The sequence below is a fragment of the Rhinoderma darwinii genome, chromosome 1 (assembly GCF_050947455.1).
Source record: "Rhinoderma darwinii isolate aRhiDar2 chromosome 1, aRhiDar2.hap1, whole genome shotgun sequence".
NCBI classification, from domain to species: domain Eukaryota; kingdom Metazoa; phylum Chordata; class Amphibia; order Anura; family Rhinodermatidae; genus Rhinoderma; species Rhinoderma darwinii.
This window is the reverse complement of record NC_134687.1, coordinates 243,518,488-243,532,971: the sequence shown is the minus strand read 5'-3', so window position 1 is coordinate 243,532,971 and position 14,484 is coordinate 243,518,488. Positions and strand designations below refer to the sequence as shown.

General features: G+C 46.1%; 1 protein-coding gene across 1 annotated transcript in view; it reads right to left on the bottom strand.

Moving 5' to 3' along the window:
- The window catches only part of ARHGEF18 (Rho/Rac guanine nucleotide exchange factor 18), a 478,484-nt gene that overhangs the window by 279,470 nt on the left and 184,530 nt on the right, over window positions 1-14,484 (bottom strand). The window contains exon 2 of the mRNA XM_075863189.1: window positions 11,591-11,715. Coding sequence (XP_075719304.1) covers window positions 11,591-11,715 — 125 coding nt within the window. The remainder of the gene's footprint in view (window positions 1-11,590; window positions 11,716-14,484) is intronic.

The following is a 14,484-nucleotide window of genomic DNA, read 5'->3' as shown; positions in this document are numbered from 1 at the left end:
ATCTTCAGCTGCCCACAGTTCCCCTGGAGACATCTTTGGCTGTTGCGTCAGTTAATGGACTGCCTCTGCCTGATCCCATCATTTCTAAGACCAAGCCGTTGAAGCTCCAGGTTGGAGTCCTGCATCATTTCGAATTTATTTCTTTCCTTGTTTTGCCCAAGGCCATCAAACCTGTTCTGCTGGGCCTGCCTTGGCTTCGACTACATGCCCCAGTCCTGGACTGGAATTCTGGAGAGGTTCTCCAATGGGGCTCCAAGTGCCATGGTCGTTGTCTGTTGCAGATCCATCCTGTCAAGCTTTCTCTGCCTCAGTCGTTGGCGGGACTGCCTTCCCAATTTGCTCAGTATGCAGATGTTTTCAGCAAAAGGGAGGCTGAGACGCTGCCTCCACATCGGACTTATGACTGCCCCATTGAACTGGTTCCTAATGCCTCTCTCCCCCGTGGACGGGTATATCCTCTCTCCTTGCCAGAGTCTCTATCCATGTCGGCCTATATCAAGGAGAATCTGGAGAGGGGTTTCATACGAAAGTCTTCCTCCCCGGCCGGGGGTGGATTCTTATTCGTTAAAAAGAAGGACGGATCCCTTGACTACAGGGGCCTCAACCAGATCACAGTCAAGAACAAATACCCATTGCCACTCATTTCTGAGCTGTTTGATCGCATATGAGGAGCCAAAAAATGTTCTAAGCTAGACCTGCGGGTAGCTTACAATCTAGTCCGGATTCGCCGGGGTGATGAATGGAAGACGGCTTTTAACACCCGGGACGGGCACTACGAATACCTGGTGATGCCCTTCGGACTGTGTAACGCTCCCGCAGTGTTTCAGGAGTTCGTTAACGATATCTTCCGAGATCTACTCTTTGTCTGTGTTGTTGTTTATCTCGATGATATTTTGATTGTCTGCCCAGATAAGACGACTCATCGGAGGCATGTCCGTCAGGTTCTACTACGATTAAGGGAGAATCATTTATACGCCAAGCTGGAGAAGTGCGTCTGTGAGAAGAGTTCTCTGCCCTTCCTGGGCTACATCATCTCGGATCAAGGCCTCAAGATGGATCCTGAGAAAGTGAAAGCTGTCCTGGAGTGGCCACGTCCTCAAGGCTTAAGGGCCATACAGCGGTTCCTGGGATTAGCCAATTTCTACCGGCAGTTTATTCCTAACTTCTCTTCTCCGACGGCCCCCATCTCGTCCCTTACCAAGAAGGGTGTGAACGCCAAAGTGTGGACACCAGAGGCAGAGTCCGCATTTATTAGCCTCAAGAGAGCCTTCACTTCAGCCTCGATCCTCCATCATCCTGACGTATCTCGGCAGTTCTCTCTGGAAGTGGACGCTTCCTCTGTTGGTGCAGGTGCACTTCGGTTCCAGAGGAGCTCCAAATGAAAGGCAGTGGTATGTGGCTACTACTCAAGACTGTTTTCTTCTGCTGAGCGCAATTACTCCATTGGAGATCGGGAGCTACTGGCCATTAATTGGCCCTGGAGGAGTGGAGACATCTTCTAGAGGGCGCTGCTCACCCCATCCTGATCTTCACCGACCACAAGAACCTCACCTACCTTCAGTCTGCACAATGACTGAATCCCAGTCAAGCCAGGTGGTCGCTGTTTTTCACCCGTTTCCAATTTCTGCTCCACTACCGTCCCGCGGACAAGAATGTGAGGGCCGATGTCCTGTCCAGATCGTTTGAGACGGAAGACACGGTGGAGTCCCTTCAGACTATCTTAGACCCATCCTGTGTTGTCAGTGCTTATCCTCTGCAGATTAGAGACATCCCTCCTGGGAGGACGTTTGTTCGGTTGGCAGACAGGAGAAGAATTCTCCGCTGGGGACACAGTTCTAAACTGGCTGGGCACGCTGGTGTCCGTAAAACCCGAGACCTGATTGCTCGTCACTTCTGATGGCCCACGCTACCTAAAGATGTTCTGGACTTTATCTCTGCTTGCACGGTCTGTGCCTCTAACAAAGTGACTCACTCCAAGCCTGCCGGCCTGCTTCAACCTCTGCCTGTACCCAGTGCCCCCTGGCAGCACATCGCAATGGACTTCGTCACAGACCTTCCTCCCTCAGCAGGATGCGACACCATCTGGGTGGTGGTGGACCGGTTCTCTAAGATGGCACATTTTATCCCGCTGACCGGCCTACCTTCTGCTCCTCGTCTGGCGCGTCTCTTCATTCTACACATCTTTCGCTTGCATGGCCTGCCTCTTCATATCGTGTCAGATCGGGGTGTTCAGTTTACGTAAAAGTTCTGGAGAGCCCTCTGTAAACTCCTGGATGTGAGTTTGGACTTTTCCTCAGCCTATCACCCCCAGTCCAATGGGCAAGTTGAAAGGATCAACCAGAACATGGAGAATTATCTCCGCCACTTCATCTCTTCACAGCACGATAACTGGGTACAGCTTCTTCCATGGGCCGAGTTTTCATACAACAACCACACAAGTGAGTCCACCACCTCCACTCCGTTTCACATCGTGTACAGTCAACATCCCAGAGTCCCTCTTCGTGTGTCGACTTCATCTCAGGTACCCGCTGCTGCATATGGGGACTTCCTGCAAATCTGGCAACAGACCCGGTTCTCTATTTTGCTGGCGGTAGATCGCATGAAGCGAAAGGCGGATACTAGGAGAAGAGAGCCGCCTCAGTATCTTCCAGGGACTAAAGTTTGGCTATCCTCTCGGAACATTCCCTTGAGGGTGCCTTCATACAAGTTTGCTCCCAAGTTCCTTGGTCCTTTCGAGATCCTGCACCAGATTAACCCTGTCTCCTATAAGCTGCAGCTGCCTCCTACCCTCAGAATCCCTAACTCCTTCCATGTGTCCCTCCTGAAACCAGTGGTCCTGAACCACTACAGCAAGACTTCTAGTTCCACAGTTGCCCCCAGCGGTCCTTCTGATGTATTCGAGTAAAAGAGATCCTGGACTGCAAAAGGGTAGGAGGAAGGACTTTCTATTTGGTGGACTGGAGAGGGTTTGGTCCTGAGGAGAGGTCCTGGGAGCCAGAAGAGAACCTCAGCGCTCCTGCTCTTATTAAAAAATTCCTCTCTCGCTCTGGCCCCAAGAAGAGGGGGCGTAAGAGGGGGGATACTGTAGCGTCCATGGCCGCGGGCCGTCGGGTTCACTCACCTCCCGACGCCCGCAGCCATGGATCCGTGAGCGCTGGTCCTCGTCTCCCTCCTAGGAGACGCCAGCGCTCACTTCCGCTCCGTTCGGCTGTGTCCCTTAAAGGGCCAGCGCGCGCAAATAGGAAATCGTCATCATCATCAACTGCCACGATTTCCTGGTCTATAAGAAAGCCCCTGGCCTTCTAATCCTTGCCTGAGCGTTGTTAGTTTTCCCAGTCTGTCTTGCAAATGGTCCCTTAGGCCTTATTCACACGACAGTGAAAAAAAATGTCCATTTAAAACTGATCAACTGTCAGTTTTTCATGGCCATTTTGCATCAGTTTGTCTCTAAATTTTCATCCATTTCAAGTCCATCTGTCCGTTTTTAATGGCCGTTTGACATCCATTTTGCATCAGTTTTTCATGGCCGTTAAAAAAACTGATGAATTTCATTGGTCAGGCTTTTTTTGTCCCAACCCCCTGAAAACAACCAAAGGAAGGTCACATGTTCACCTAGACACTATTTACAGCCTCCCTGTAGATGATGCCACACGCCCCCTGTATATGATGCCACACGCCCCCTGTATATGATGCCACATGCCCCCTGTATATGATGCCACACGCCCCCTGTAGATGATGCCACACGCCTCCCTGTAGATGATGCCACACGCCTCCCTGTAGATGATGCCACACGCCTCCCTGTAGATGATGCCACACGCCTCCCTGTAGATGATGCCACACGCCTCCCTGTATATGCCACACACCTCCCTGTAGATGATGCCACACCAGCCTCCCTGTAGATCGTGCCACACCAGCCTCCCTGTAGATCGTGCCACACCAGCCTCCCTGTAGATCGTGCCACACCAGCCTCCCTGTAGATCGTGCCACACCAGCCTCCCTGTAGATGCCACACCTGCCTCCCTGTAGATGCCACACCAGCCTCCCTGTAGATGCCACACCAGCCTCCCTGTAGATGCCACACCAGCCTCCTTGTAGATGCCACACCAGCCTCCTTGTAGATGCCACACCAGCCTCCCTGTAGATGCCACACCAGCCTCCCTGTAGATGCCACACCAGCCTCCCTGTAGATGCCACACCAGCCTCCCTGTAGATGCCACACCAGCCTGCCTATAGATCATGCAACATACTCACGAGAGCAGCGCCGTCTCTCCTCTTCTTCACTTGTGGTCACTCGTCTGCACGGGATCTGGCAAGGCAGCGCGACGGGGCGATGACGTCATCGAGGTGCCTTCAAACCCGAGTGACCACAGACCAGTGACCACACCTGAGGAAGCGCCGCAAACGTGAGTATGCCAACGATAGCCAGCAAGGGAACTAGTAGTTCCCTTGCCAATCCCCATGTAACAGATCCGTTTTTAACGGTTGTTACATGTATTGACAGCCGTTAAAAACGGATCCATTGACTTCTATGGGGGCCGTCAGGCCGTTAAAACGGCCAAAAATAGGACATGTCCTATTTTTTGACGGCGATTATTCACGGGCCGTTAAAAAAACGGCCGTGTGAATGCACCCATAGAATATCATTGTTCTGAAAACGGCCATGTGAAAGCCGTTAAAAGGACGGCCATCACATGGCCGTTTTTCACTGTCGTGTGAATAAGGCCTTAGTGTTTCCCGTTCCAATTGTTACCCGTGCCTTGTTACCCGTTCCTGTTTCCCGTGCTGTGCCTTAGTATTAAGTCGTGCCACGTCCTGTGTCATCTGCCACGCCGGAGGAATCCGCCACGTCCTGTGTCATCTGCCACGCCCGGAGGAATACGCCACGTCCTGTGTCATCTGCCACGTCTGGAGGAATTTGCCACGTCCTGTGTCATCTCCCACGTCCGGAGGAATCCGCCACGTCCTGTGTCTTCTGCCATACCCGTAGGAGTCCGCCACGTCTGGCGCAACTTGCCATCTGCTACATCCATCTCATGTGTGCTAGAGCTGCGGCCACCGTCTGGACGATTCAGATACCCTTGTGCGGGACATTGTATTTCTGGGGTGTCCTGTTGTTTGGCCAGCTGCCTCCCCGCTGCGGCGGTACGGCCTAGTGGGTCCTCTAACCCGCGCCGTGACAGGGGCATTATACTGTGGGAGACCAGCTATGGGGGCCATTATACTGTGGAGTAAGAGCTATGGGGCTATTATACTGTGGGGGAATAGCTATGGGGGCCATTATACTGTGTGGGGGAACAGCTATGGGGACCATTATACTGTGTGGGGGAACAGCTATGGGGGCATTATACTGTCGGGGTATTATACTGTGGGGGCATCTATTGGAGGAATTATACTGTGGGGAGCATTATACTGTGGAGCAGCTATGGGGAGCATTATACTGTGGGAGCATTATACTGTGTGGGTCACCTATAGATGGCATTATACTGTGGAGTCATCCATGGGGGTATTATACTGTGTGGGGGCAGCTATGGGGGCATTATACTGGATGGAGCAGCTATGGGGGGCATTATACTGTGTGGGGGCAGCTATGGGGGAAATTATACTGTGTGGGGGCAATAATGGGGGCATTATACTGTGTGGGGCAGTTATAGAGGTCTACTTTGGTGTCGTTTTTCGCCCGGTATGTCTGCTGCAAAAAACCTCTCATCCCAGGAGACCGCTGCAGCCTGTGATTGGCTGCAGCAGCGGTCACATGGCATGAAGCATCATCCCAGGAGGTTGAAACTCAGACTCCTAGGTAAGTTTAATATATTTTTGGTTTTCTGAGTTGCTTTTTTTGCGGCGGGATCGCTGTGAACCCGTGGCAAAAAAACGCAACAACTGCTATTTGTTGCAAGATTTACCTCCTCATTGAATTCAATGGGGAAATCCTGCAACAAATAAGGAGTGTTTACATAACTACAATTGACATGCTGCGGAATTAAATTCTGCACCGCAGTTCAATTTCTGAGCACTTTTTCCACTCAGTATTAAAGCAGCGTGCGGATGAGATTGTTTTATCTCATCCACTTTGCTGCTACTGTATTTGCTGCGGATTTCCTGCAACAAATTACGTTGCGGAAAATCTGCAGTATTTACGCAACGTGTGAACTGGCCCAAAAAGAGAACCTTTCACCTGCACATACATGTGCAGCTGAGTGCACCATGTAATAGGAACTGTTGCACAAACGTCTCACTTTAAAAAAACAAACTTCTATCCTCCTCTTTTATTTAGATATCGGTGCTGTTATATTTGGTGCCCGATATGTAAATAACCCCCTGAATTTTCTATGGGGCGTTTCTTTATTTCTAAATGGCAGGGTGGGCCGTGTTACTTATCGCTCTGACACTGTCCAATCAGCTACGGACAGTGTGAGAGCGGCTTGTGCTGTGTGATCTCTCTCGCAAGATCACACGGTCTTGTCGTTCTGCAGAAAGGGTGTGCGCACGCCCGTTTGCACGCACATCTCCTTCGCCGCTCTTGACACTACTCCCGCCACCACAGAACAGAAAACGAGGAGAAGAAGATCTACTCACATGCCTGGTTGTGAGTAGATCTTCTGCTCCTTGTCTTCTGTTTGCGTGGCGGTGGGAGTATCGTCGGGAGTGGCAACATTGCTTTCTGCGAAGAGAAATCACACAGCACAAGCCGTAATAACGGAGGAGGATAGAAATGTTTTTTTTAAAGCGGGACAAGGTTTGTGCAGCAGTGCCTATTACATGGTGCACTCAGGTGCACATGTACGGGCAGGTGAAAGGTTCTCATTAAAGCGCATTCTGGTTGCACAGGTAGTCTAGCTCCTTCAGTATGGAGCATTCATAAGTGCCATCATAAGTAGGTTTGCTGTCTCTCCCAGCACAGTCTCAAGAGCATAGAGCAGATACCAGGACACAGGCAGTTACACGAGGAGAGCCGGACAGGGCCGCAGAAGGGTGACGACCCATCCAGGGGCGTAACTAGGAAACAGTGGGCTCCATAGCAAACTTTTGACTGGTCCCCCCTCCCCTGGGTGCCACACACAGCCCGCCCTTGTAGATAGTGCCCCCCTGTAAATAGTGCCATACAGCCCCCTCTTGCTCTTGTAGACAGTGCTATAGAGCCCCCTGTAGACAGTACTATACTTTCAAGTATCACAAAGCGGGAAAATCGATACGGCGCGCAGCGGCAATTTTTTTCTTTTAAGCCACGCCTCTAATCCCACCCAATCCCCGCCCCCACACATTATAATGCCCCCATAGCTGCCACCATACAGTATAATTCCCCCCATAGCTGCCCCACACACAGTATCATGCCCCCCATACAGTATAATGCCCCCATAGCTGTCCCCACAGTATAATGCCCCCACAGTATAATGCCTTCACAGTATAATACCCCCACAATATAATGCCCCCATACAGTATAATGCCCCCATAACATAATGCCACCCATACAGTATAATGCCCCCATATAGTAAAATGCTCCTACAGCTGCCACCATATGAGGCCCCCTCCCATACCCAGTATAATGCACCATAGTGCCTAATAGAAAATAAATTACATAATTACTTACCTATACCCGTTCCCACGACGGATGGAGGATCCTTCTCCTCCGGTCTGTGCTGTGAGTGACTCGGCGCAGACAGGCGCGATGACGTCACTACATCTCGCCTGCCTACGCCGAGCCGCTCACGGCAGAGTGAATGCTGGTGCTCCAGCATTCAGGAAGCGGGACCAGCGCAGTCAGCGCTGTTTGACTACTGGAACCCCCAGGCTTAGGGGCCTGGTTGCATTTGCGACTGTTGCGACCCCTACAGCTACGCCACTGTTACAGTAGCCTATGGCAGAGCAGGGAGAAACCTCCCTGCTCTGTCATAGTGTTCAATAGCATCTGCGTCCGAAGGACACAGACACTATTGAATGTGGTGTCGCTACCACTGTAGCAGCCATAGCTGGCTGGCGGCACGGGCCCCCTCATGCCGTGGGCCCTGTAGCAGCCGCTATGGCTGCTACAGCGGTAGTTACGCCACTGGACCCATCGGTAGTACCGGTATCTGCACCTTTGTGTAAGGAGGAACAGGACGAGCACTGCCAGAGCCCTAGAAAATGACCTCGAGCTGGCTACTGGTGTGCATGTTTCTGACCAAACTGTCAGAAACAGACTCCATGAGGGTGGCATAAGGGCCCAACATCCTACAGTAGGACCTGTACTGAAAGTCCAGCACTGTGCAGCTCAATTTCCATTTGTCAAAGAACACCGGAATTGGCAGGTCTGCAATTGGTGCCCCGTTCTCTTCACAGATAAAAGCAGGTTTATACTGAGCACATGCAACAAACATGAACTAGTTTGGAGACACCGTGCTGAACATTATACTGCCTGGAACATTATCCAGCATGACTGCTTTAGCAGTGGGTCAGTGATGGTCTGTGGAGGCATATCCTTGGAGAGTAGCACAAACCTTCATGTGATAGCCATGTTGTTAGGTAAAGCAATGAAATCCTCAGAGCCATTGTCAGACCTTGCACTGGTGCACTGGGCGCTGGGTTCCTCCTGATGCAGGACAATGCCCGGCCTCATGTGGCCCTAGCATGTAGGAAGTTTAAGGATGACTAAGGCATTGATGCCATTGACTGGCCCTCAAGTTTCCCAGACCTGAATCCAATTGAGAACCTCTGGGACATTATGAATAAGTGCATCCGACGGTGCCGCAGACTGTCCAGGAGCTCACTGATGCCCTGATCCAGCCGACTCATCAGGAGCATGCCCAGACGTTGTCAAGAGTGCAAACAGGCACGTGGGGGCTTGCACACTACTGAGTCCCATTATGAGTTGCCATGATAAAACTCCTGCAAATTGAATGCGCCTGTGATTTCAATTGTTTACTTTGATTTTCAACTACAATCTTTCGTTCATCAAGATTTGATGTGTGATTTAAGTGTTCCCTTAATTTTATATATATATATATATATATATATATATATATATATATACACACATACACAGTACTGTGCAAAAGTTTTAGGCAGTTGTGGAAAAATGCTGCAAATAATGCTTTCAAAAAAAGTGTTAATAGCTTTTTTTGTCAAAATGCAGTGAATGATCAGAAGAGAAATCTAAATCAAATCTATATTTACATACAGTTGTATACAGTTTTGCAGTTACAACGGAAATCATTGCAAATCATGGTAAAAACGCATGAGTTTTTTGGGTGCAATTTGCACCTGCACGGCAAAAAATCTGCTCTGAGAATTTGTGAACTAAAGAAATGCCTTCCTAAATGTACTATATTTTACGTGTCCTAAATTAGTATATGTCACAGCAAAAATATGTGATCATGCTCTGGTCACACCTAGTTTTTGGATCCTGTTGACGCAGGCTCCCTTTTTTGTTCTGTTCAAGAACAGGATCCAAAAGGATACTGTTTTTTTTTTTAAAAAAAAGAAGTCAATGGCAACAAGATAGGCATCCCGTTTTAATGGTACCTTTTTTTATAATCTTGAAAGAAAAAAAAACTGTGTGAACAAAGCCTTACCTACTTACTTACTTACTTACTTACGTACTTACTTACTAACTTACTTGTGGTGATGTGAATCCTCCAGCTTCTGCGTATAATTTTCTCACTTCAAGCTAAGTATTTAAAGTAGTACTAGTGAAGTATTTTTAATTTTTTTGTTAAACATCATTACTTACTTTCTCAGGATTAAATTAATCAAATGCACAGATCTAGACTTATTAGTTATATGTGCATATGCATTTTGATGTATGCACTTTATAAAAAGAGCTTGTCCAACAAAGATAATTTATCGCATATCCACAGGATAGGCAATAAATGTATGATCGTTGCGAGTCCAAATTACTACCGCTCCATTCAATCAGTGCAGCGCTCAGCTATTTCCGTCAGTCCCATAAAAGATGTAGCGGTAGTGGGCACACCTGTCCATCGCTTCATTCAAACGGGGGACAAGGGGACCTTTGTTCTTGTGATCGCTGGGGATCCCAGTGGTTGGACCCGTATTGATCATAAATTTAATCACCTTATCCTGTGGATAAGTGATACATTATTTTCATGTGACAACTTAATTCAAAGCTATTAGTATAATAATCTACACAATGCTAAAATGCAGGACAGATAGTGAGAGCTGTAGTTCCTTATTATAATACAGGCATACTGAAAGGAGAACACATTTGAAGCAATTTCTATATGATCAGAGTCAGTCAGTTCTCTCTTTTTTTATTTTTTATTATTGTTAGTGTAGTATAGTGTTCTTTGTATATATTTTAGCAAATTAGTTATTGGCTTTATTGATCTACAAGCCAGTGCCTGACTACAAGAATTAATGTTGCTGAGGGAATATTCTCTTGTATTTATTTGTAAATATATAGCTACATTTAAATAAAATAAAATAGAAAGAACAAACACATTATCTCTCTTTTCTATATACATGATTCTAATTAATGAAATTAAGTACATGAGACACCACAAATTCACACAAATATGTGAAGTGATCTAAGGCCTTGTTCACACAGTGCAGAATTGCTGCAGATTTTGCATTTATTTGTTAAGCTAAAACCAGGAACCTAAACAGAAAAGAATATATATATATATATATATATATATATATATATATATATATATATATATATATATATATATATATATATAAAAAGGCAATAATTATGTTACAAAGGAGGGGGCATGACAAAGGATGCTGCCATATAGCAGATGTACCTAGATAGACGAGCAAGCAAGTAAAGGTGACAAATCATGAAGTGCCCTATATTATTGTTACTGGTACTATTATTAGTTATATTGACACTCAAATCAGTTAAGAAAATGTTCATTATTTATTAATATGATAAAAATAAGTTCATCCTGTCAAAACCTGCCACTCTCTGCCTCATCCAATGTCTTAGGTCTAAGTGGAAATAAACAGTGACCACTGGCATACATCCTACGTGCTGTACCCAATCTGGGTAGCACATTACAAATGTAGTTCAGTGGTACCGCTTTTCCAGTTTATTGCTACAACATTCACAATGTCAATCTTGAAGACATATCCTACCCCCAATCTGGATAGTATGCTACCAATTTTCTTTGGTGCGTATTGCTCAGAACATGCAGTACCCATATTGTTCTCTGTGTTTCATATTTCTCCCTTCCACCTCTGACCCTAGCTACAGACCATCTGTTAAAAGGTGTTTTCTCATCAAATACATTGTTCACCTAGCCACAGTAGAGCAGTGCTTGACTATATCGAATCAGTCCCTTAGTGTTTGAATGGAGCGGCAGCATGCATTCTCGAACCGCAGCTCCATTTAAATTGGGTGGGTGAGGATGAACACAGTACTTGGGACCCTGTTCTAGTGAAAGTGGGGGTCCCAGCAGTGGGGCTCCCTTTCAAACTTTTATGGTATCCTGCAGATCGGTTATTAATGTATTTGGTGGGAAATCCCTTTTAATATGTGTGGCCGACAAGGTAAAACAAAAAATGTTAAGAGACAGACCTTTGGTTTTCCTCATATCACTTACAGTCTCCTCATAGCATACAATATTAAAAGTAAACACTTCTTTACCTTTTCTTCTGCCATGAAGAACATTTCCCCTGTGTCCGCAGATGGGGGACTTGGTTCAGCATCAGGAGTTACACTTCGTGAGTCTGGTATGGCAGAAAATTCAGGGCATGGCTTACATTCTGATGCTGAAAGTGAAAATAAGAAACAGAAAGAAGAATTTTTAATCTATTTACTGCAATGCTGGAAATTATAGTCACGTGTCATGAGGAACTATCTTCAATATTAGTTGTTGTTGTTTTTTTTTGCATGCCTTGAACTTTTTCAGAAATAGAGGCATTATTTATAATGTCAAATGTCTCCAGTTTTCAGGACTATTGTAGGCCAGATACATTGATACACGTCTTCCAGTATTTTTATTGCAAAAGCTACTAGCACACATGAGAATTGGCTGTAGGTTGTGCTTTCAAGCAAATGTAGTAGTTGCAGATATATTTTGGTGCTTTTACTCAATGAACACTGAGCTGTTTGCACCTTACCAGTTCACCACTTCCTCATTCAGTCAAGGACTTTCCTAGATAAGTATAGCACTAGCCACGAACGCTACAGGAATAACACGTTTAGTAGATCTGCCCTCTCGTTTGTCTTTTGAGATCAAAAGGAGTATTAGATTTTGGTACAAAAGAGAAAAAAAAAACACCATTCCATCATATTTTCCCTCTCCCTTGTATCATGATCCAATGCTCCCTATATTCTACATTATAAAGTCTTATGCCCTGTTCACACTGAGTATTTTGCAGGCAGAAAACAGAAAAAAATCTGCCTTAAAATTCCTTCCTGCACCTTCTTGCCACGGTTTTCGCTGCATTTTTCGCCTGCGGCCACTGAGCTCCGTGGGCAAGAGTCGCGGCGAAAAATGCTTTTTCTGCCTCCCATTAATTTCACCGGGAGGTCAGAGGCGGAACCGCGGCAAGAAAGGAAATGCTAATTTTTATTAAAAGCCGCTCTGGAATAAAATTGCCTCCACCTCCCAAATCAATCCATGCGGTTTTCCATCAAAATCAGCGCCAAAGAACTCTGTGTGAACTGGGCCTTAGAGGGATAGCAGATCTCTTAAACATGATGTAAAGTGGCCACAGAAGTACAGCCAGAATTATGACTTTAACTGTAGATATCATCAGGATGAATTTCAGATTTTAATTTCAGTGACGGGCTTGGGGATTACCATCATAAGGGTATGTTCACACGACAGCATCCGTAATGGCTGAAATTACGTGGATGTTTTCAGGAGAAAACATCCCTGTAATTTCAGCCATAACGGCATGTGCAGGCGCTTCAACGCCGCGTCCATTACGGACGTAATTGGCGCTGCTTTTCATTGGAGTCAATGAATAACGGCTCCAATTACGCCCCAAGAAGTGACAGGTCACTTCTTTGACGCGGGCGTCTATTTACGCGCCGTCATTTGACAGCGGCGCGTAAATATACGCCTCGTGTGAACAGACAAACGTCAGCCCATTGCTTTCAATGGGCAGATGTTTGTCAACGCTTTCAAGCCGCATTTTTCGGACGTAATTCGGGGGAAAAACGCCCGAATTACGTCCGTAATTAGTGTGTGAACATTCCCTAAATCATTCTGATAATGGTTTAGAGCAGTGATCTCCAACCTGTGGCTCTCCAGCTGTTGCAAAACGACAACTTCCAGCATACCGACAGCCGGTGGCTAGTCCACAGTCTAGTGTAAATGCTGCGGTCAGGCCACAGTCTAGTGTAAATGCTTCCGTCAGTAAGTCCGCAGTCTAGTGTAAACTATGGCTTTATACAACTTGGAGGTTTTCCAGAGCTGTAATATGCCTTAAATGGACATTAGTTTAGGATTTCCCCTGTCAGTGCTAATGATAGCCCTTTCTAGAATCCGGTAACATTGTAGCTAAATCAATTCTGTGACAAATTCTTGTAACTGCATTATTTGCATTAATATAACTAAAATCAGACCCCTGAAAAGGAGACGTTTCTACTTTTTTTGTGAACATGTGAAGCCTGCAAGCACAAAACAGTAAATGTGACCACACAGTTTTGTTTGATTTAGATTATTAATTTTGAAACCTTAGTTTAAAGAAGTTTTCTCATATGTCGTGATGTTATGGGAAATCCTCACTAGTGTATATTCTGAAAATAATCACCATGTGAAAATCATGTGAAGATCATCAGTGATGAGCGACTGAAATGCCCAAAGATTTTAATGGACAAACATATACCATATGGGTGTCCTTTAGTATAAGTTTGTCCAGTTTACGTACATTGGGATCCCACAACTGTATCCCTTTTTTGATTTTTTTTTTATGGCAGACGTATTGAACTATAGAGTGTATGCTTCTTGCCATCAGATAGAGTCTTAGGGCCTGTTCACATCAGCATTTGGTTTCCGTTCAACCTTTCCGTCGGGAGGAACCGATGAACGGAAAGCCGAACGGAAACTATAGCTTCCGTTTGTATTACCATTGATTTCAATGGTAATGCTTACGTGGCAGCTGGTTTCCGTTTGTTTCCATTACATAAAGTTTCATGTTTTTTCACGGAAATAACGTAGTCGACTAAATCAATGGTAATGTAAATGGAAGCAATAGTTTCCATTTGGCTTTCCATTCAAGGGCTCCTCCGACGGAAAGGTTGAACGAAACCGATGAACAGAGACCAAAAGCTAATGTGAACAATCCTGTAGCATCTCAAGTGTCCCACAGAAGATATATCCAAAATATTATGGAACCAACACACAGTTTACAACTATACCTGTAGCAGGAAATATGCTCTCCACAGAGGTCAATGACCTCCTGGATACTAGTTGTATGATAGATTTGCATCTCTGCCCCAAAAATATAGACTAAGCAGAGATAACAAGTTTAAGGGTATGTTCAAACGCAAAACGGCTGTAAAATACGGAGCGGTTTTCAAGGGAA